Source organism: Otolemur garnettii, unplaced genomic scaffold (assembly GCF_000181295.1).
Source record: "Otolemur garnettii isolate 467f Iridium unplaced genomic scaffold, OtoGar3 scaffold00135, whole genome shotgun sequence".
NCBI lineage: Eukaryota > Metazoa > Chordata > Mammalia > Primates > Galagidae > Otolemur > Otolemur garnettii.
The window spans coordinates 3,873,469-3,896,183 of NW_003852530.1; the positions used below are offsets into that span (position 1 = coordinate 3,873,469).

General features: G+C 44.1%; 1 protein-coding gene across 2 annotated transcripts in view; it reads left to right on the top strand.

Moving 5' to 3' along the window:
• Nucleotides 1–231: 231 nt before the first annotated feature.
• DPY19L3 (dpy-19 like C-mannosyltransferase 3) overlaps nt 232–22,715 on the top strand; it is a 91,289-nt gene continuing 68,805 nt past the window's right edge. The window contains exons 1-4 of one of the 2 annotated variants that reach the window (XM_023518359.1): nt 232–284; nt 1,709–1,853; nt 2,341–2,489; nt 5,285–5,418. In XM_023518359.1, the coding sequence (XP_023374127.1) occupies nt 2,378–2,489; nt 5,285–5,418 (246 nt within the window). In that variant the 5' untranslated portion in view covers nt 232–284; nt 1,709–1,853; nt 2,341–2,377. Of the gene's footprint in view, nt 285–699; nt 753–1,708; nt 1,854–2,340; nt 2,490–5,284; nt 5,419–22,715 lie in introns of those variants that run through there. The other variant, XM_023518360.1, reaches the window with a different exon arrangement.

Consider the following 22,715-nt stretch of genomic DNA (forward strand, 5'->3'; position numbering starts at 1 on the left):
CGGGGGCTGATGTTGACGGACGGCTGCCGCGTCCTATGGGTGCGGCCGCGGTGGCACGGCCTCCCCGGCGCTCCCCTTCCCGGGGGCCGCAGCCGCCCTCGGCCCTGCCCCCACCCCCCACTTCCAGGGCGTCGCACAAAGCTCCGCCACCGCCCGGCCCTCCCTTTCACGCGGCGCGCAGCGGCCTGTCGTGCGGCCCCGCCCCCGCGACCCTCGGCGCCGCCCCGCCCCGCTCGGCCGCCTGCCCTGCTCGGAGCCGCGCGTGAGGACGGCTGAGGCCGCAGGTCTGTGGCTGAGTGTCGGGCCGCGGGCGGCGCGAGGGGACGCGCGGACGCCAGGCTTCCTCGGCGGGCCCTCCGGGGTCCCGTGGGGCGGGCGGTCTGGCGGGCTGGCGCCGATGCGCCCCCCGGAGTCGGCGGCTCGCGGAGCCCACGGTGACAGCCGACAGCCCCTCGGGCCGCCCCGCCCCGCCGCGTGGCGCAGTCGGGGAGGCGCGGCCGCGGCGCTCGGGGCGTCCCGGAGGGGGGCGGAGCGCACGAATGTCCGCGGGAGATGCGGGGTCGGGGCTGGGGCTGGGCCTCGGGAGCTGGGAAGTTTGCGGGGCGACCCTGCAGTCGGCTGCCGGGCGGAGGGGGCGGGAGGGCCGGGCTCGCGCGCTCCGGGCGCAGTGGGCGCCTGTCTGTGCCGCTGCCGCCGTCTCCTGGGGTGGCGACCTGGTGGGGACGCCAGGTGCTATAGGGTGCTGCGCGCAGGTAAGCGGGACAGGGGCCGCGCGGAACAACACTGACTAAAAAGGAATTTCTCCGGATCCCTTTGCAAGCATTTGAGATGCCAGTATTTTTCATCGGATGTAGAACTTTTGTTTCATAGTTCTTGGAACTATCGCAGTGCCTGATACGTAATTAGCCCTCCAGTACGTGTTGGCTTTCTGTCATAACGTGTTAGAATATATGACTTGCAGGAGTTTTAAAACTACTTTCCCTCCCCCTTAAGAGAGGGTATGACTCTAGGATAGATCATTTCGAGGGGATGAGCCCATCTCTGGCTGTACGACTTCGCTAAACCACTCCTTTTCTCCCTCTGCTCCAGCTTGTCCATTAATAGTGCTAGAAGACACAGCACTTAAAAGCTGGTTTTCTCAAATTTCTTTTGGTACAGATGAATAAATGAATTGCCTTATGTTGATTTGTCTTGTTGTATAGAGCAACTTGTTTACCTTTGGGAATTAATAAACGGTGGAAACAGTCATGTGAGGCTTCAGGTCATATTTAATAAATAATTAGTAAAACGCTGTTCATTATTCAGAGGCGTGAAGCGAGATGTTCCAGGGGACTGGAACCCGCTTACTCACTGCCGTCACTCCCCCGCCTCCCACGTGCTGCTTCCAAACCAGGCTCCTGTTCCCTGCGGTTACTCCCACTGTTGCTCCCTAGGATAGCAGCTGCCCTGATTGGCACCCCCGCGCTCTATCACCGATGAGGCCTATTCCTAAAGCTTCCGATGTGAATTGTTTCAAAGAACAGTGGTATTGAAATTCAGATAACCTGAGACAGAAACAATATTTCAGTTTTTCAAAATCCGATTGTCAAAAAAAGTTACCTGTTGTATAATCTCCCACGTGGTCAGTTCTGTGGCAGCCACAGAAGACTTATGGCTGACTGCCTGTGGCACTATAGAAAATAATATAAAACTGCAAATTACTTGACAGATTGCGTGGTGACTGCTGTGGCTTAGGGAGGAAAAAGATCAGCAGTAGCTGCAGCATCCTGAGAAAGAAAGCTTCCTGGAAGAAGGCAGCCAGCTGTGTATCTCACCTACACTCCTCACCCCTGGCAGTGCCTGCTATAGGACAGGTACTTCAAGAATATGGTGAAATTGGCGGGGTCTTTAGCTCAGTGGGTAGGGTGCTGGCCACATACACCCAGGCTGGCACGTTCCAACCCAGCCCTGGCCGGCTAAACAACAATGACAACTTCAACAAAACGCCCAAAATAGCTGGGCTTTGTGGTGGGTGCCTGTAGTCCCAGCTACTTGGGAGGCTGAGAGAAGAGAATAGCTTACTCCCAAGAGTTTGAGGTTGCTGTGAGCTGTGATGCCACAGCACTCTACTAAGGGCAACATAGTGAGACTCTGTCTCAAAAATAAAATAAATAAGTAAATAAGAATATGATGAAATTAAATAGTTTTTTGTAGTGTGTGTAGTTTAGAAGGCTGGTTTAGGTATGGATGGGAAAATGGCACAGGTCAAGTCACTGAAGCCCAGATGAACGCGGGATGTGTTGAAGGGGGAGACAGTGCTGGGACATGTGGATGGGCTGTTTATTTCTGTGTTGTTCGTAGGAGTGTTTGAAAGAACGATGCACGTAAGTCTGACATCATGATGTCCATCCGGCAAAGAAAAGAAATAAAAGCCGCTGATGTTTCTGAGGATTCTCCAGTACAAGAAGAAAATGTGACGTTGGAAAATAAATTGCCATCTGGTAGATCTGGTAGGTGGCAGTTGTGGGGTGCTTTTATTTCTGCGTATTAAAATAATCATTCTCCATTGAGGTAAAAGTTTGGCAAGACCCAACAGCTGAGAAGACTTGTACCTCGATACTGTGATTGTAACCTGACTATATGGGTTTTACAGTTAGGGGTAAGTAAGAGATGAAAGAGCTTGGATTAGGACCGTGGTCAGCTCTCTGTCCATTGCTTATGGGAATGCCAGTCTGATCTTTTGACTTTCTAGATCAGTGTTTTCAGCCTTTTTTATCTCATGGCACACCTGAACGTATAAACTTCACAGCACACTTAAATAATGTTGATCAAAAAAAAGAATATACTTACTGTGCTTTGAACTTCTTTCAAAAAAAACTGAGTGAGCTTTAAACATTTTCACAGCATGGCTAAGATCCTCTCCCCGCACACCAGTGGGCCACAGCATGCCAGTTGGAAGTGACAGGTAGAGATGCTGCCTTTCCCGCCGTTCAGAGCTTGGTCCCCTCTGCAGCCTGAGGTTTAGGTGTGCCTCTCACCAGGCAGCCTCACTTTGCAGGAGTTTCTCATTTATCCAAGTATTAATAGGTGGATCAAAATATTTTTTATTTCTTTGTTTCCGTCAAATTCCTGAAGTTTTCCTCTGCTTTTTTTGGGAGGGGATGAAAAATGTAATGAGCACTTGGTAAATTAATTATATGAGGGTGAAGACTTAATCAGTGATACCGCGAATGGTGTTAATTACCACCCTGTTGCTTCCTACTTTTGTAATAAGTATAGTCAGGATTTTAAAGTTTAGCATGAAAAATTTCTGTTTATCAACCATTTTGGATATCTGAAAGAATTTATGTTGTTTGCAGCCATGTTACGTGTAATTCATACCAGTCAAAACTAAAAGAGTACTTTGAGAAGACAGTTTAATTAAATAAAAAGTAATCTGTAGTGGGAGGTCATGCCACGCAGCTCAGCCCTAAGCAAGTACTGAATTTTGGACAATACCAAATACTTTGGCATTTTTCCTTTTTGTTTTTTGAACTAAAACATAACTTTAGGGATTGTTTTGCCAAAGAAATATTTGTTCATCTCAGGAAAAAGCCATGGAAACAAAAGTTAAAAAGAAGGAAAAAAATACTCTTACAAGCCCACCCATCCTGAGACTACCACTGATAACACCATCTTACCTTCTAAACGTCCAGGCTGTACACCCATAAGCAGTCACATGTAGTTTTACACATTTGAGCTCTATCTGCTGTTTTTTAACTTGCTATTTTTTTCTTATGTTAGGAATGTATCATGAATCATCGAATACATTTTTTAAAAACTGGCAGTGTGTAGTATTCTATTGTGTGGCTATAGAATAACTTATGTAAATCCTTGTTGAATATTAAGATTGTTTTCCAAACTTTTACTAATACAAACAGAACTGTAATAAATATCCTTGTGGCCACATGTTTGTTTAAAACTTTAATTATTTCCTTAGGGTGTATCTCCATTTGTGTTGCTATAAAGGCATATGTGAGGCTGGGTGATTTTTAAAGAAAAGAGGTTTATTTGGCTCACTGAACTTCAGGCTGTACAAGAAGTATGGTGCCTACATCTGCATCCCAGGAATGTCACTCATGGAGAAAGGGGAAAAGGAGCTGGCGTGTGCAGAGACCACACAGCGAGAGAGGAGGCGAGGGGAGGGGAGGTGCTGGCCCTTTTCACAACCGCTTCTCCCAGAACTAGTACAGCAAAAAGTCACTTGCCACCCAGAGAAGAGCACCATGCCTGGCCTTTCTTGAGTGATCTGCTACCCTGATCCAGACACCTGTCATTAGGTCCCACCCCCAACATTCAGGGTCAAGTTTCAACATACTTGGAGGAGCCAAATACCAAACCATAGCAGGGAACATCCCTGGATTGAGAATTACTGGTACACAGTATACTTATTTGGTGGGTTTTTTACACTATTGCCAGGTTGCATTCCAGAGAGGGACCAATTTATTCTTCAACCCAGCAGTGTCTGAAGATGTCTGTTTTTTATATCTTTACCAAAACCCAGAGTATGAACATTTTTTAAGCTGTGAAACTGGCCAGGATTTCTAAAAGTGGTTTTGATGTGCATTTCAGCACTAACGAGTGTGAGCGTCTTCTGTCTGTCATTCCTGGCCCGTTTTGCTTTTGTGTGTTGCCTGTTCACAGCCTGTTTCCGACTGGGATGTTCATTTGCTTTTGTTGTCCTGAAGGTCGTGTTCTTAGAATCATATTTAAGCTCTCTCACACGAGCTGTAAATAATTTTCCTGGTTTCTGTGTCCTTTAACATGAGCTATAATGGCTTATTTTTCCCTGTGGGTTTTTAAACATTTTAAATAATCAAATTTTCAGTAGCTTTTAATGAATAAATCACAAATTATAAGTAGATCATCTAAAAGTATGATTACATCCTAGCCATGTAACCCATTTATTTCCTCCATTTGACAGACTCCATAGTTTAAACAGTGGTTAAAACTCTGCTAGACATAGGCCCTAGGTATTAAAGAATGAATAAGATAATGTTCTTGTCTTTAAGAAACTCACGTGCGAGTTGGCTAAATGGTCAAGTCACCAGTTACGTATAGTGAGGTAAAAACTGATAATAACAGCGGGACAGCAGCAGGTCTGTGGGATCACAGACACGCGTCCACTGGAGACGTCCACTGGAGACGAGGAAGGCTTCATCGGTGACAGGAAGCTAGAACTTAGTTTACGTGATAGCCTGAAGTAGAAGTATCAAATTTGAAATTTTTCACTGACCCAGTTATTTATGTTTCATTTTTCTAAAAGGTTGTGCCAATAGAAGACTGTGGAGGATTCTGTCATTTACAGCTGGTGGAACCGTCGCCCTTTGCATGGGCCTCCTTACATCTGTCTACCTTGCCACTTTACATGAAAATGACTTATGGTTTTCTAATATTAAGGTATGAGGTTTCTGTGACCACCGAGTGGTTTTTCTCTTTGGTGTCTCTGTTAGCCACAGTAATGAGTGACCACCACAACGTGATTTTGCCATAAGAAAATTCAAGCTTTTAAAAGGTTTGACTATAAAGTAAAAAGGCTTGTTATTTTAAAGTAACATATCAGAATCTTTTATAATCAAGTAAGTTTTCTCTTTTTCATTAACTTTAGTTATGTGACAGTTACTCTAAATGGCTATTTTCAAATCATGTGTTGTGAAAATAATGCATTAGGTCATGAGTAACATTTTTCCCAGTGAAATAAAATAGAAGGGGATACTATCAAAGGTAGTAAGGTTGAGAAAAGTTTTGTGAAACTTTTATAGTATATATGTAACTGTATATACGTACATATATATACACACACACACAAATGGGTCAGAGTATAAAATGATTTTGTTCATTTTGTTCTGTTGGTGGCAATAGAGAAAAAAAAAAAAATCAAAAGCAATTCCATGCTGTAAACCATGGAATTTTAATCTGGCTCCTTAGAGAGGCCTCAGCATGTTGACACCTTTCTGATACGATACCATATGCAAAGGGTGTTTTAGGGTATGGAGCTACAGTTTCTGTGGGGAAAGGAGCCATAATTTTCATCAGATTTTCAAGAGGATTTCTGACTCTTCGAAGACTAGGGTCCTTGTTTTCTTCTCTCTCTCTCTCACACACACATTTCTGAAACTCTTCTTGACATTGTTTTCAGAACAGTGTTTTTGACCCAAACATACCTTGTTTTGATCAAGTATGTCAGAGTCTTTGACCTTATTTACTAGCCATGGCCTCATGACTAGTTGCTTGCAAAGGTAAACAGCTTTAAAGCCAAAGATTTATCAGCTAGGAGAATATTCAAAGGAATCTATTCAGAATCAAAGGCATTTGCCAAAGGAAGTTTTCTAAGACATTTTGAGCTTTGGTCCTATGATTGGAATGAGTCTGCGAAGGAGATTACTTTGGATGACAGATGGAATTCATACGAATAGCATCTGAAGTCCCAGCTACTCAGGCAGCTGAGGTGGGACTATCACTGTAGCCCCAAAGCGTGGGGCTGCAGTGAGCTGTGATGATGCCGCTGTACTCACTACACTCTCTAACCCAGGCAACAGAGTGAAACCTTATCTCCAATAAATAAATAAACATAAACATACGCTGTGGAGAATGTGGAAGGAATAACAAAGACTTCTGAATTTTCTGGCAGATTTTCCAGTATAATGAATTCAGTAAATACATAGTGAATACCTGTAGTATGCCCACAGGCACTGTGCTCGGGGGCAGTAATGTCCCTGGGTAAGACAAGGCCCTGCCCCCAAGGAGCTTACACTCTAGAGAAGACTACAGGCAAGTATCAGACAATCGTATGGCGTCCCAATCAGTGCTGTGAGGGGGCAAGACGGAGGGTGTGGTGGGAGTGCACAAGAGGGTAGCCTAACCAATTTTGGAAGATAGGCAAGGTTTTCTAGGGGAAGCAGTGGTTGGGGAGAGTCAAAGGATGGGTAAAGAGTTAACCAGGCAGACTGGGCAGGTGCGTGTCCTAGGGCAGGGAAAGACACAGGAAGTTGGAGAGGCAGGAGATCCTGGGGTGCTGGCAGGAGATGGGCAGGGCCAGAGAAGTGGGGGGAGAGGAGATAGAGGTGCATGGTGTGCAGAGACCACGTGATAAAGGGCCTCAGAGACAGAGCTCTCTTGGAATATGGTAGTGAGCCTCGTTTCTAAGGAGCCAGGGCTGTCATCCTATTAGTGTTTTAGAACGATGGCTCAGGCTGTGGTGTGGAGAAGGGATTTGAGGAGGGCAGAACTAAAGTCCAAGGAAACTGCTGAGATAATCCAGCAGAGAAACTGCTGAGTGGATTCAGTAACATCAGAGCATCCAGTTCAGAAATCCAATAAATAAAGATGATTCGCGCCAAACACTGTTCATGGCTGTGGGAATACAGCATGAAATACAGTGTGGAGCTTAATTCCGAGAGGAAAATGTCAGAACCAAAATGAAAATAAGTACTGCGGTGAAAATCCATGAGGGTGAAGAGACAGTCACCAGAAGGCTATCTGCAACTGGGCAGGTGGGCAGGGTGTTCTGAGGACAAGACAGGTAGTAGAGCCTTGATGACAAGAGGAGCTAGCTGAGCCCTGGGAGAGCGTTCTGAGCAGAGGGAGCAGCCAGTGGAAAGACTAAGACTGAGATAAGGTTGGGAAGCCCACGCGCGGCCAGGCATGAGTGATGACAAGCACGGTCCGAGAGGGGAAGGTGGGCCACGCAGGGCTCTGTGGGCTGCACCAGAGTGGGAGAGACGGGAACAGAGTTGGCTTCTTAGGATGTGGACTTGGATGAGTTCACTGACTCATCATGTGGAAGGCCCTTGAGGGGAGGGGGGAAGGATCGTCAGTGGCGACCTTCTTTGTCCCGTTCAGTGGCTGGATGGATGGACAAGCCGTTTCCTGTGACAGTGAACATGTGGCTGGGCTGCTGGAGGGTTCAGTGACTCCTCACACCAGCTCTGCAGAGTGAGGCCAGATTCCCTGGGTTGACGGCACAGTCCTCTCCAAGAATGCCCTCACTTCACATACCAGTTGCAAGTTTAGGGGTTCCCCAGACAACCCTCACTTCTGACCAGCTGGCTGCAAATTCTGAAGTTCTTACTGCACATTCAGGTTCCGTAATTCAGTAGGACAATCCACAGAGCTCAGAAAAGTGCTCTGCAAATGATTCTAGTTTTATTATAGCAGAGGCTTAACACGTTGGACAAAGTTTAAGATGGTTCCAGATGAGGAGTTTTCATTGCCCTTTCCCTGTGGAGTCAGGGCCGTTATCCTCCTGGCACATTGGTTGTGGCAGCTTGTGGGCTGTTGCCAACCAAGGGAGGTCACTTGAGCTCCAGTGCCCAGTTTTCACTGGGGTTTCACTATGCAGGCATGGATTGAATTATTGGCCCGAGGTTAAACTCAGTCTCTAGCCCGTCTGCTCCCCAGAGGTGGGGCTGACATCACACGGCTCAAAGTCCCAACCCTCTAGGCACGGAGTTGGTGTCCCGGATGCCCAGCTAAGATCCCAAGTCATCTCCAGCTCACCCTGTCACCTGTTAGCACACACAGTCAGATGTGGCCTCAGGAGCCCAGTGTGAATAATGATACTCTTACCACTCAGACGTTCCAGGGAGCTAGAGGCTGCCTTCCAGGAACTGGGGACAGAGCAGCCAAGTTCTTTATTCCTAGATCTTAGAGGTTACCTCGCAGGAAGTAGACAGAGGCCAGCCAAATTCTTTATTATCCTGGAGGCAAGGCAAGAAATCTTGAGTTCAGCTTTGGCTGGATTGTGAAACACTTTCAAAGCATCCCAAGTGGAGACAGGGAATAAAGGGAGCTGGACTTAAGGACCTGAAGGCTCAAGTTAGTTCCGTCTGTGTTGGGAGTGGATGTTCTCATGTCGCCGTCCCAAAGATGTGTGGATGTGATTGTTTCAGGAGTGTGTTGGACGAGCGAGAGAGGGAGGCCAATTTCTGTCTGTGTGCGAGATGCCATCTGGGAAGCTGTGAAACAGGCGCGTCCTCTAACAGATCTCTCCCCACCCACCACCACGCCTGCCTCCCGAAACTCACAATTAGGACGAGAGTTGTATTGTATTTTTTTCTTTATTCCAGCAATAGCTCGTAGTGTATTTTTTTTATTTTCTATATCCCAGGAGGAATCCTCCAGTGTTGTAACTGTCTCTCAAACCTGACAATGCCTCTGCCTAGGCATCTGGTTCACTTTTTAACTTAAATTTTCCACATCAGCATGGTCCGGTAGAATTCTGTCAAGAAGGAAGTGTCTCCTGTCTGCACTGTCCACTACAAATGTGAGTGGTACAATCAGGTGCTAAAGTTTAAATTGTTTAATTTTTATTAATCTGAACTTCAAAATGTATATACATTTTCTGTCAGTGAACAAAAATTATAACCATTAGGCTGGGCACAGCGGCTCCTGCCTGTCATCTCATCACTCTGGGAGGCCAAGGCGAGTGAATTGCTTGAGCTCAGGAGGTCAAGGTGAGCCTGAGCAAGGGTGAGACCCTGTCTCTAAAAGTAGCTGGGGGTTGTGGTCAGCGCCTGTGGTCCCAGCTACTCTGGAAGCTGAGGCAAGAGGATCACTTGAGTCTCCGAGTTTGAGGTGGCTATGAGCTATAGTGCCATGGCACTGTACCAAGGGCAACTGAGTAAGACTCTGTCTCAAAAATAAATAAATAACCAAGCCAAAGGAAAAACTTTTTTGCAATTTATATGCCTTCCTAATTTTTTTTTTGTTAGTTTGAATGGAGATTTATTTTTGCTTTTTTATTTCTAATTTCAGATTCATATGAGGGCACAAATGATTATGTTACAATGTTTGTGCTTGTCAGGGTCCCTGTTGTACTTGTGTCCTGCACCCAGGAGATGTGCTGCGTACCCTTCCATTGTGCCCTTAGGTGGGAGCACACCCATCCCCCTCCATCCTCCACTCTCCCCCTCCCTGCCTTCATAAATTTACTGCTATAGTTTATACTATTTTTATATTAGAGGATTATTTAAGAATGATAAATCTACTTACATTTTGTACTTACAGGTTATACTTTATTCTCATCAAAATTATGCTGATGAAAATGCTTGAAATTAATTTTTTTTTTGAGACAGAGTCTCACTGTGTTAGAGTACTGTGGTGTCACAGCTCACAGCAAGCTCAAACTCTTGGGCTTAAGTGATTCTCTTGCCTCAGCCTCCAAAGTACCTGGGACTACAGGAGCCTGCCACAACACCCAACTATATTTTTGTAGTTGTCATTTTTGGCAGGCCTAGGCTGGGTTCGAACCCACCAGCCCCAGTGTATATGGCCACTGAGCCTCAGGTGCCAAGCCTGAATCAATTTTTAATACTTTGAATTAGCTATAATTACTTACAAAGTAGAAATACTGCTTATGAAGGAGGCAAGTCATACATTGAGTTTTTGCATTGAGAATGATGTTTTAAATGTTTGTTGTAGTGTTAGTATATGAAAAGTGGGAACCCTACAGCAACAGCTGGGAAGATAAAGGATATTATTTTTAAATGATCTCAGAAAATCTGGGTATAGTATCCTTCTTCAGCTTGGTTTTTAAATTAAAAAGTTCTGTTCCCATTGTCTTAACCATTACGTTATATTTCCCTTGCTAGGAAATTGAAAGTATTGGAGATGTTTTAAAATGCTCTTTTTTTACTGCCTTCTATGTGATTGGAACCATTTTGGGTGCATTTCATACATACTGTATTTAATCTGGGCATCTCCTGAGCCCAGTTTCAACTGTCCTTTAACACAACCTGCTTTTTTTTGTTGTTGTTGTTGCTCTTTATTATAAACAAAAACTAAAAGGGCAAAGCCAGTGTTCCCACTTGCCACGCTGCCCTCCTGGGGCCTGGCCTGATCAGCACTGAGCCACTTCTATCTATCTGCAGTAGCGTCAGCCTCTGAGGCTGAGAGGGCGGGGCAGGCAGAGAGGGAGGCACCTGGCTGTTGGGAGATCTGGATGGCAACTAGAGCAGAAGGATGCAACTTTTGGAACTTGCCTTCAGGGATAGGACATAGTTAGTGCTGGCAAAGGGAGAGCCTATCAGTGCATTTTTTACGATCTGTGTTTAGTGGGTGCTATAGTAAAAATCTATATGGTCTTCCTTCTTTCTGCTTTTGAACACGTATTGTGCTGTTTTATTATCTAAACTATACTGTGACAATTTTTTTTATTTCAGATTGATATGAGGGTTCACATGTTTAGGTTACATTGTTTGTGTTTCTAAGGTAAAGTTCAAGTTGTGGCTGAGCCCTTCACCCAGGGGGCTTGCTGAACACCCTCACGTTGTACACGTTAGGTGAGACCCCGCCAGTCATCCATCCTCCCCTCCTCTTACCCTTCCCCTCCCCTTGCTGGACTATACTTGTGTTTTTCCTTCCTATAGATGTGTAGTTGTTTATGTATTGGTTTCATATTAGTATTGCGTACACTGGATACTTGGTTTTCTGTTCTTGAGATACTTTATTAAGAAGAATGTGTTTCAGCTCCACCCAGGTAAACACAAAAGATATAAAGTCTACGTAGTACTCCATGGTATGCATATACCACGTTTGCAATAACAGATTTTTTTTTTTGAGACAGAGTCTCACTATGTCATCCTCAGTAGAGTGCAGTGGCATCATAACTCACAGCAACCTCAACTCTAGGGCTTAAGCTATTCTCTTGCCTCAGCCTCCCTAGTAGCTGGGATTATAGGTGCCCACCACAGTGGCCAGCTATTTTTTGGTTGTAATTGTCACTGTTGTTTGGCAGGCCTGGGCGGGGTTCAAACCCGCCATCTTTGGTGTATGTGGCTAGCACCCCAGCTGCTGAGCTACAGGTGCTGAGCCTATATTTTACTTATTTATGACCCTAATATCATTTTTGGAACCTGCTTTATCTGATATTTCATCATATGCTTTTTTCATATTTTCCTTTTTTTTTTTTCCTTCTTTTTGAGACAAGTCTCACTCTGTTGCCCTGGACACAGTGCTATGGCATCACAGCTCACATCAACCTCAAACTCTTGGGTTCATGTGCCTCAGCCTCCCAAGTAGCTGGGACTACAGGCATCCACCACGACACCTGGCTAGTTTTTCTTTTTTTAGTAGAGACGGGGTCTCACTTTTGCTCAGGCTGGTCTAGAATGCCTGAACTCAGGTGATCTACACACCTCAGCCTCTCAGAGTGCTAGGATTACAGCCATGAGGCACCATGCTTGGCCCTTTTTCCATATTTTCACAAATATGTTGTGAAGTAACTTTTATTGCTATTATGCAAAGAAGAATGGTTATATAATTTTATATTTTTGAAGTTTTTATACTCTTAATTATTTTACACTTTCCATGTTCCCAGTTTTAGGTAGATTGTTTCTAACAGTATTTAAGTTTCTGAAATTGTTTACTTAACTTCTCATTTTAAAACGGCAATATAAGGAAGTCACTTCCTCCTTTTCTTGAAATTACATCAGAGCAATTAAAGTAAGAAATAGAGTCCGGCTTTGGTGAAACTGAGGAGTCTGTAATCTGGAGGGCTCCTGAATTCAGTGAAACTCGAGGATTCTCAAAGGTGTGAGTTTCAGGGGAAGCTCCCAAAGCATAGTTCTGCATTACTGGTGAACCCTGAGGCATGAAACCAGCAGTCCCCTGATGAGGACCACAGACGTGGGTCTGAGTGAGACAGGAGGAAGGGGGGAATGCCAGAGACAGCACGTATCTGTAGGAAGTGCAGCGTGAGAGGACAGGAGGAAGGGGAAGCCACTTGCATGTGAACAATCTTAATATTGCCCGTCTCTGTGAACTACAGTGAGGAAAAGACTGAAAATTCACTCTTAGACCTTATATGATGAAAATTCTTGCTGATCTGAGTTATGTCCCTGGCCTCCCCCACATGAACTTCTGCAAATAGTTATTATGGAAAGAACTTACTGCAGTCAGAGATAAAGAGGAAGGAACCAGCACAAGATCTGCAGAGTACTACAGGAGAAAAGGGAAGAGAGAAAACAAGAACAAATGGTCGATGAGGAATAGTTACCAGACAGATTTTACAGAAATGTGAAGATTGTGACCAAAAAAAAAAATAAATGAATCATTTGCCATTGTGGAAGATGAATTCAGAGCAGAGATGTGAGAATGTACATACTTCTTTCAGGGGATGTCCAAAGATAGCAAAAGGAAATTAAACATGAACTGAAAGAACTTAGGCAAGAAATAGAATTATAAGATAGAGGCATAATAGAAATTATGAGCGTGCTGGATGCATCATACAGGAGACCAGAATCTTCAACTCCGTAGAGAAGTGTTGGACAGCATTGATAAAAGTAAGTGAAATTAGAAAAGGTAAAGTATCAAAAGAAGATGACAGCTGAAAAAGAGCAGCAAACGTGTGTGATTTACATCCCCAGAGAAGAGAACCAAAACAGTGACACAGGAAAAAAATGTATATATGTTTAAAGATACAGTTGAAGAATGAAAAAGTGCTCATCATCCCTAATTATTAAAGAAATGCAAGTCAAAACCACCTGGAGATACCATCTAACCCCAGTGAGATTGGCCCACATCACAAAATCTCAAAACTGCAGATGCTGGTGTGAATGTGGAGAGAAGGGAACACTTATACACTGCTGGTGGGACTACAAACTAATAACAACCTTTTTGGAAGGAAGTATGGAGAACCCTGAAAGAACTCAGCCTAAACTTCCTATTTGATCCTGCAATCCCATTACTGGGCATCTACCCAGAAGGAAAAAAATCCTTTTACCATAAGGACACTTGGACTAGACTATTTATCACAGCTCAATTTACAATTGCCAAAATGTGGAAACAGCCTAAATGCCCCCCAACCCAGAAATGGATTTAACAAGCTGTGGTATATGTACACCATGGAATACTATTCAGCCATTAAAAAATAGAGACTTTAGAGGCTTTGCATTAACCTGGATAGAAGTAGAGCACATTATTCTTAACAAAGCATCACAAGAATGGAGAAGCAAGAATTCTATGTACTCAGTTTTGATATGAGGACAATTAATGACACAATGGGGTTTGGGGGAAGGAGAAAGCAGAGAGAGGAGGAGGGAGGGAGATGGGGAAAGGAAGAGCAGAGAGAGGGAAGGAGGGAGGGGAGGGGTCTCGGTGTGTGACATAGCTTCTGGGGGCAAGGCACAATTGTAAGAGAGGGACTTTAGCTAACAAATGCAATCAGTGTAACCTGGTTTCTTGTACCCTCAATGAATCCCCAACAATAAAAAAAAGAAAAAAAATTCACAGAGTTGATTGACTTACTGTAATTAAAAAAAAAGACATAATTGAAGAAGACTTTCTAAAAATAAAAGAAAAATTCCATCTGCAAATTGAAAGTACAAAGTGGGTCCCAAGAAAAATTGAGCTGGAAAAATCATTAGAAGGATATAGTTCTGGACCTAAATATAAAGAAACATTTGGACATTCCAGACAAAATGATCAAGTTGCCTATATAGGGAGACAGAGGTCAATGTGGCTTTCAAGTTTTCTGCAGTAGCATTTAACAAAGACTGAATGATGCCTACAAAATACTTAGGTAAAAGGATATGATTTACACATTTATAGCTTTACCATATTATGAAACAAGAATGAATAAACCAATGAATTACTTACGGAATTGGAAAGTAAACAAAATCTAACCCAAAAAAAAGGAGGGATAAAGGTAAAGGGAGAAATTAATAAAGTAGAAAGTGGGGAAATGACTGATGAATGGAAAGGGTAGGTAAAAGCTAGAACTGTTGCTTCACCTTGTACATAAAAAGATAGGCAAAAGTAGAAAGTTCAAATACTCAAAATAAGAAATAAACAAATAGTTGCGGAGATCATAAAGTGTGATAACAGGAGTAACTACAAAGACTACGATATAGGAAAGAACCATACGAGACTATTTTGTTTGATTCTGTACAAATTAGAGGTCTTGAATAAAATGGATGATTTTCTAAAAACAGAAACAATCAAAACTGGCCTCAGTATCTGAAGATGTGATGGGGAAGATGTTATGAAGAATCACCTATCCCCCACCCCTGCGATTACCAGGCCCCATTAATACGTATATATGTGCCCTGTCTTCCAGACTGGAGTGTTCATAGCTCACTGTACCCCCCAGCTCCCAAGCTCACGGGTTCCTCCTGGTTCTCAAGCAGCTAGGACTATAGGTACACGTCGGTCCACCTGGCTAATTTTTTAAAGTTTTTGTAGAGACAGGGTCTTGCTGTGGTGCCCTGGCTGGTCTTAATCCTGGAGTCAAGCTGTCCTCTACCTCAGCCTCCTAAAATGCTAGGATTACAGCATGACTCACCGTGTCCAATCCCCAGTGACTTTATGGAGGAATTTTATCAAACTGTTAACCAAAATACTCCAATTCTGTTTGAGCCATTCTAGAACACAGAAGAAGAAAAAACCCTCCATAATATTTTTATGAAGCAAGCACAACACTGCTACAAAAACCACAGTTCTCCCTGTTCACAGCAGTTTCCTTGAATACAGTAGCTGAGAACACTAAATTAGCAAATGCTGACCCATCACTCCTACAGGAAATATGCGCATATGTACAGATATACCACACGGATTAAAATCTTAGGTCCTAAAAATTCATCCTGGTAGCTTCTGGTCTTTATATTTTGCAAAAGAGAAAGTGAGGTTCAGAATGTTAGTGACTTGCCTGAGCTTGCCCCACTAATGATGCCAGAGTTGGAATTCAAACCCCTTGGAGCTGGAGCTGGAGCTGGAGCTGGAGCTGGAGCTGCTCGTGCTCTGCTGGGCTGACGCCTCCTGTCGCCCTCTGGTCCTCTTTGTACGAGACCTAAACAAGCAGCTGCCCACAGCTGAGAACTACACATGGAGCAACTTGAGTACTTCACTGCTGTGCATGTGTGCAGATAATTGCAGAAGAGCTGCAGGTTTGATTTTGTCGTCATAAAGAGTAGGCAAGATTGCAAATAAGGTATCTGAATAATGAGAATAAATGGTACATAATCCAAATAATATTAAAAACCGAAGCTCTAGAGAATGATTTTCAACTGGTGTGCCAAGGTGAGAGAATCTTAGGTATGCTAGAAAAAATTTTAAAGATCATTAATTAAATTATTTTCAAAAGAAGTTCAAAGCACAGTAAGTGTATTATTTTTTAACTTTTTTATTTGATCAGTATAATTTGTGGGCTACAGAAATTTAACTATAGATGCAAATGTGCTGTAAGGTTAAAAAAAAAGAGGGGTGAAAAACACTGCATTAGAGAATAATCCCACTTACATATATGGAAGCAAAAATCTTAGTATTAAGAAAGAGAATCCAAGGCTGAACTCTGTGGCTCACAGCTGTAATCCCAGCACTCTAGAAGGCCAAAGTGCATGGATTGCTTGAGCTCACAAGTTAGAGACCAGCTTGAGCAAGAGTGAGAACCTGTCTCTACAAAAAATAGAAAATCTAACTGGGCATCCTGGCAGATACCTGTAGTCCCAGGTACTCGCCTATAGTCCCAGCTTTGTGGGAGGCTGAGGCAAGAGGATCACTTGAGTCCAGAAGTTTGAGGTTGCTGTGAACTGTGATGACACTATGGTACTCTTCTAGGATGACAGAGTAAGACTGTCTCAAAATTCAGCAGCACATTAAAAGTATGACACACCATGAACAAGTCATTTGTATGCCAGGAATGCAAAAGAAATTTGGGGGAAATTTGTTTAAATTCTCGTTCACCATATCAGTACTGCAAAAGATGCAAAATATATGTTTGGAAAACTTTAACATCAATTCCTTACTTATGTAGGTCATGCAAAAGTTTGAGACTGTGTTGTGGTCCATTATTTTACTTCTAAAAAGTACAGTCAACAGCGTCCTCTCTGGTTCACTCATGCAAGTTTCACCTTGCTCAGCTTATCGGTGTTGTTGGGAGGGCTTCATTTGTTTATGTCTGTGCGGATTTTGTGTTGCTTGATTTTTGTATGATCTCAAAACCTTTGTAATGACCCACATTTAAGTTGAAATACAAATAGTCCAGGTGAGCCCTCTACATCAAAGGACAAAAACCACACTATCATCTCAAATAACACCAAAAAAGCATTTGACCAAATTCAATACCCCTTCATAAGGATGTGTAAAAAGTAAAAACAGCCAAGAAGGGAACGTTAGCCTCCTACAGGACATGTTCCGAAACCCACAGCTGAATGGTCTGTAATGCTGAAAGGCTGGGAGCTTCCCCTCCAGCGTCAGGAGCAAGACCAGGCTGGCCTCTCTCTACTGGACTCAACATCTGACTAGAGGGTCTAGTTAGGGACCTTTGGAAAATAACATAAGACATTCAAAATAGAAAGGAAGAGATAAAATTGTCTCTATTTGTAGATGACATTATCTTGCATATAAAATTCACTAAAAAACTATCAGAACCAACTCAAGATTGCAAGATACAAGATAAATGCACAAAAATTATATTTCTATATAGTAACAATGAGCAAACACAAAAAAAGGAGAGAATTCTACTTAAGGAATAAATTTAACAAAAGAAGAGAAAAACCTGTACCACATTCTCAAATTAGAAGACAGTGTTTTTAAAAGGCAGAGCTGCTCAGACTGACCTGCAGATTCAGCATGTCCCTCTCAGAATCCCAGGTAGCTACTGGAAGTTCCCAGGTGGACTTTTCACAGAAATTGACAAGGTTCTCCTAAAATTTATGTGGAAACTCAGGACTCAGAAAAGCTAAAACAACTTTGAAAAAGAATAAAGTTGGAAGACTCAAAATTCATAAGTCTAGAATTTGCTACACAAGTACAATAAGGCTGTGATGTTGCATAAAGGTAGATCTACAGATCAGTGGAATAGAAATGACCTCTTAGAGTTAATTGATTTTCAGCAGACAATTAAATGGAGAATAGTCTTTTCAGAAGTGGTCTGAGAACAAACGAATATTTGCATGCAGAGGAGTGACAGTAGACTGACCCCTCACCCTTCCTCACACCGTGCACCAGCCTCCCTCATGATGGACTGGAGACCTGACTCTAAAGCTACAGAGCTTTTAAAAGAAAACAGATCACCAAATCTTCACGGCCTTGGTATAGGCCAAGTCTTCTTGGATATAGTACTGAAAGTATAATGATTAAAGAAAAAAATAGATAATTGGGTCTTAATCAAAATTAGAAATTTTTGTGTTTCAAAGTACACCATCAAGAAGGTGAAAAGACAGTTAAAATGAGAGATTTTTATTAATACAATTCATATATCTGATAAGGGACTTATACCTAGAATGTATAAAGAACTATTAGAACTCAATAAAAAAGCCAGATTTTAAAACAGGCAATGGACTTGAATACACATATCTCCAAAGTCAAAATACAGATGGCCAATAACTAAAGACATTCACTATCATTAGCTATCAGAGAAATGCAAATCAAATCACAAGGAGATGCCACTTCATGCCCACTGGTAGGGCTGGCTAAATAATAAACACCAACAAAGATCTGGGGAAACTGGAGTCCTTCAACACTACTGGCAGGGATTTAAAATGGTACAACTAACTGCACTGGAGCACAGTCCAGCACAGGCATCCTTGAACTACAGCCTGCAGGCCACATGCAGCCCACCTAGGACATTTATCCAGCCCCCCGGGTGTTTTTGCCACCGCTGCCTGTCCTGCTTAGTAGCCGACTCGTTTTGGGGCCTGCAGTCCGGCCCTCCAGTAGTCTGAGGGACAGTGAACTGGCCCCCTGTTTTAAAAATTTGAGGACCCCTGGTCTAACAGTTCCTAAGTTAAACAGAGTCACTATGTCATCTTACCTTCTGTTCCTAAGTATATGCATAAGAGTCTTAACTCTGTTGCCCTGGGTAGAGTGTCATGGCATCATAGCTCACAACAACCTCAAACTCATGGGCTCAAGCTATTTTTCTGCCTAAGCCTCCCAAGCCTTCTAAGCCTCCCTGGAACTACTTAGGCTGGTTTCAAACTACTGAACTCAATAATCCACCTACCTCAGCTTCCCAGAGTGCTGAGATCCCTGCACTTTGCACCCAGCCTAGTCAATAGGTATTTTTGAATAATGAATGAATGAGGAAATAGATTGGAGAAAGAAGAAACCCAGTTAGCAGCACAGAATCCAGGGAGGAAAGCTCGTTTAATAGTCAAAGCAAAAAGCTGCTCATTTCTTCATTTGATGCCAGTGCATCCTGGAAGACGGGCACGTCTCGGAGACACTTGGGTTTGGTCCAGGTGACCCCAGTAAAGCATGTTGTACAAATTTCTTGGTTTCCCAGGGCAGGTAAAAGTTAATGTTTATACTATACTGTGATCTGTTAAGTGTGTAATAATAGCATATGTCTTTTAAAAAAATTGCATTAATTTTAAAATACTTTAGCAATAATAAACCATAGTTACAGGTGTCAAAAAATACTTTTTGCTAAAAATATTACTGAGTATTTGGGCCTTCTGCAAGTCATAGTCTTTTGCTTGTGGAGGGTGTTACCTTGATGTTGCTGGCTGCCAAGTGATCAAGGTAGTGGCTGCTGAAGATTGGAGTGGCTGTGGCCATTCCTTAGAATAAGACACAGCGAAGTTCGTTGGGGCACTGTTCTGCTCAGGCATCGGGGAGGCTGTCTGGCTCTCAGTCACAATGTAGGAGAGGGTCTCCTCTGCCGGCTCCCTTCCTGGCCTGGCTGGAGCAGAGCACAGGCAGTTCCTGGAGGTTCTTCCTTTCACGGAAGTTTTCCTGCAGCATGAAGTGCCGTTTGAGGGCATTTCACTCATGGTTTCTTCCAAAACTGGAGTGAATCCTCTGAAACCCTGCCACTGCTCTACCAGCCACATTTCCGTAACATCCTCAATCCTTTGTTATCGTTTGGACAGTGTTCAACGGCATCTTTGCCAGAAGCAGATTCCATCTCAAGAAAGCGCTTTCTGTGCTCACGTAGAGAAGCAGCCCCACCGGGTTCACGTCCGGTCATGAGACTGCAGCAGTCCTGAGACTTAGGCTCCCCTCTGCCTTCCTCCTCTCGCTGTCTCCACCCAGGCTGCAGTTCCTCCTCCACTGACCTCTTGAACCCCTCAAGGTCATCCACGAGGGTTGGCATCAACTTCTCCCAAACCCTTTTGGTGCTGATATTTTGACATCTTCCCACAAATCACCTCTAGAAGAAGGAGTCTTTCTAGAAGGTTTCCAGTTTGTTCCATCAGAGGAGTTACTGTCATGGCAGCTGTAGCTCATAACATGTATTTCTCAGATAATAAGACTTGGAGTCAGAATGACTCCTGGATCCATTCAGAATGGATGTTGGGTGATGGCACACATGAGGACACACTGATCTCCTTACACACCTCCATCGGTGTTGTCAGTGAGCAGGAGTTTTTTGAAAGGAATCTTTTTTTTCTGAGCAGTAAGTCCCAATGGAAGAATCTGTAAGCAAACAGATATGCTGTCATCCAGGCTCCATGTCTCCATTTATGGACACAGGTAGAGTAGATTTAACATAACTTTTTTTTTTTTGAGACAGAGTCTCACTTTGTCACCCCCAAAAGAGTGCTATGGCATCATCATAGCTCACAGCAACCTCAAATTCCTGGGCTCAAGCCTCAGCCTCCCGGAGCCCACCACCACACCCAGCTAGTTTTTTTAGAGACTGGGCCCATTCTCGCTTAGGCTGCTCTCAAACTCCTGAGCTCAATCAGTCCACCTGCCTCAGCCTCCCAGGGTGCTGGGATTACAGGTGTGAGCCACCATACGTAATTCCTAAGGGCCCTCGGATTTTTGAAATGGTAAAAATCAGCTTTGAATCGAAGTCACCAGCTGCGTGAACACCTCACAGAAAGCCTGTCCTTGGAGGCCTCTCACTGACGTCTCTCCAGCCGTGGTCATCCTAGATGCCATCTTCTTCCAATGTGAGGCTGTTGTGGCAACACTGAAAATCTGTTGTTTAGTGTGGCCGCTATCACCAGTGAGCTTAGCTCCATCTGCTGCGTCACTCACTGCGGCTTCTCCTCCAGCATTTGCTGGTTGTAGAGGCTGCTTCTACCTCAGCCCCTCGCAGTGACCTCTGCAGCTTCCAATTCCTGCTGCTTCACCTCTCAGCCTTCATGGGCTGAAGAGAGGCAGGCCTGGCCCTGGAGCAGGCATCGACGTCGGGGAAGGTGCGGCTGGTTTGCTCTCGTAGTCAGGCCCTTCTAGTCAGCGTGTTGTGCTTGCTTGCCGTGTGTGTGCTGGGTCAGGCCCTTCTAGTCAGCGTGTTGTGCTTGCTTGCCGTGTGTGTGCTGGGTCAGCACGTTTAATTTCCTTCAAGAACTTTTCCTTTGCGTTCACAACACGGGTGGCTGGTGTGAGAGGCCGCGCTTTCAGCCATCTCAGCTTCTGACATACCTTTCTTACTGATTTCCATCGGTGCTGGCTTTTTATCTAAAGTGAAAAATCTGCCACAGTTCCTTTTACTTGAACACTTACAGGTCTCTGTAGTTATTAATTTCAATATTGTTGTGTCTTGGGAAATAGGGAGGCCCAGGAGAAGGGGTAGATACGGGGTGGCCAGTCAGAGGAGCGGTCCCTGTCTTCTGTGGGTGCAGTTTGTGGCACCCCAGAACAATCACAGTGGTAGCATCAAAGATCACCGTAATACATAGAACAGTGAAAAAGTTTGAAATATCACGAGAGTGACCAGAACGTGACACGCACCAGAGTGAGCACGTGCTATTAGTGACAGGCACCAAGACACTTGTTCAGTGCAGAGTTGCCAGGAAGCTCCGGCTTGTAAAACGCGTTATCTGCAAAGCCCAGTAAAGCTCAGCGTGCCTGTGGTCGTGTTCCTTGTTTACAACACATTCTTCCTTCTTAGAACATGAACTTTCCCAGGTCGAGAACTAGATTCTCACACCTTTTTGTCGCCCCAGCATAGACACGTTCTGTGATGAGGAAAGGTCATTCTCATTTGGTCGTCAGCCCTGAGTCACTCTTTTTTATTTTTTTGAGGTTTCTTTCCTTGTGCTAACATTTTCTGCTGTTACTCTTATTTATTTTTATGTGACATTGTAGACGTTGCTTGTGTTCCCATTGAATACTCCCTCAAGGCAAGGAGTCGCTAGAATAAACAGGGTAAGTGCACGGGGTCCCTATAGTAGTACTGAGACTGCTGATGTCAGGCGGGAGCCCCCATCACTTCAGCAACCGTCTAACCTCCTTACAAACCCTACTGGGCAACTGTCCTGTGTCACGGCTTTCAGCAGCTCTGGGGCAAGAATCGTTCCATTCTAACAGATGGACGTGAATTTAACCAGACAACAAACCACGTGTGTGCCATCAGCACATTAGCGGAGGGCATGATTCCCAGTGCAGAACTTCACAGCAGCTGTCTGATCATGAGCTAGTGTTTCTTGGTTAGATGATTTGTTAACCTAATTCTGGAACAGATTACGTCCATAAAGTTAATATTTCAGAGGCTTCCCCATGACCAGCAGCAGCCTAATTATTGTGGGGGAGGGGCAATTTTTATAAGTAGATGTTATCATATTTACACGAGATTTTTTTTTTAAAGCAAGGTGAGGAAAATTATATTCAGGACCATGGTGATGGTGCAGGGACCACCCCAGCAGTCTGGCAGCAGGGGAGACTGAGCCCGTCTCCTGATACAGCCCATGGTGATGGTGCAGGGACCACCCCAGCAGTCTGGCAGCAGGGGAGACTGAGCCCGTCTCCTGATACAGTCCATGGTGATGGTGCAGGGACCACCCCAGCAGTCTGGCAGCAGG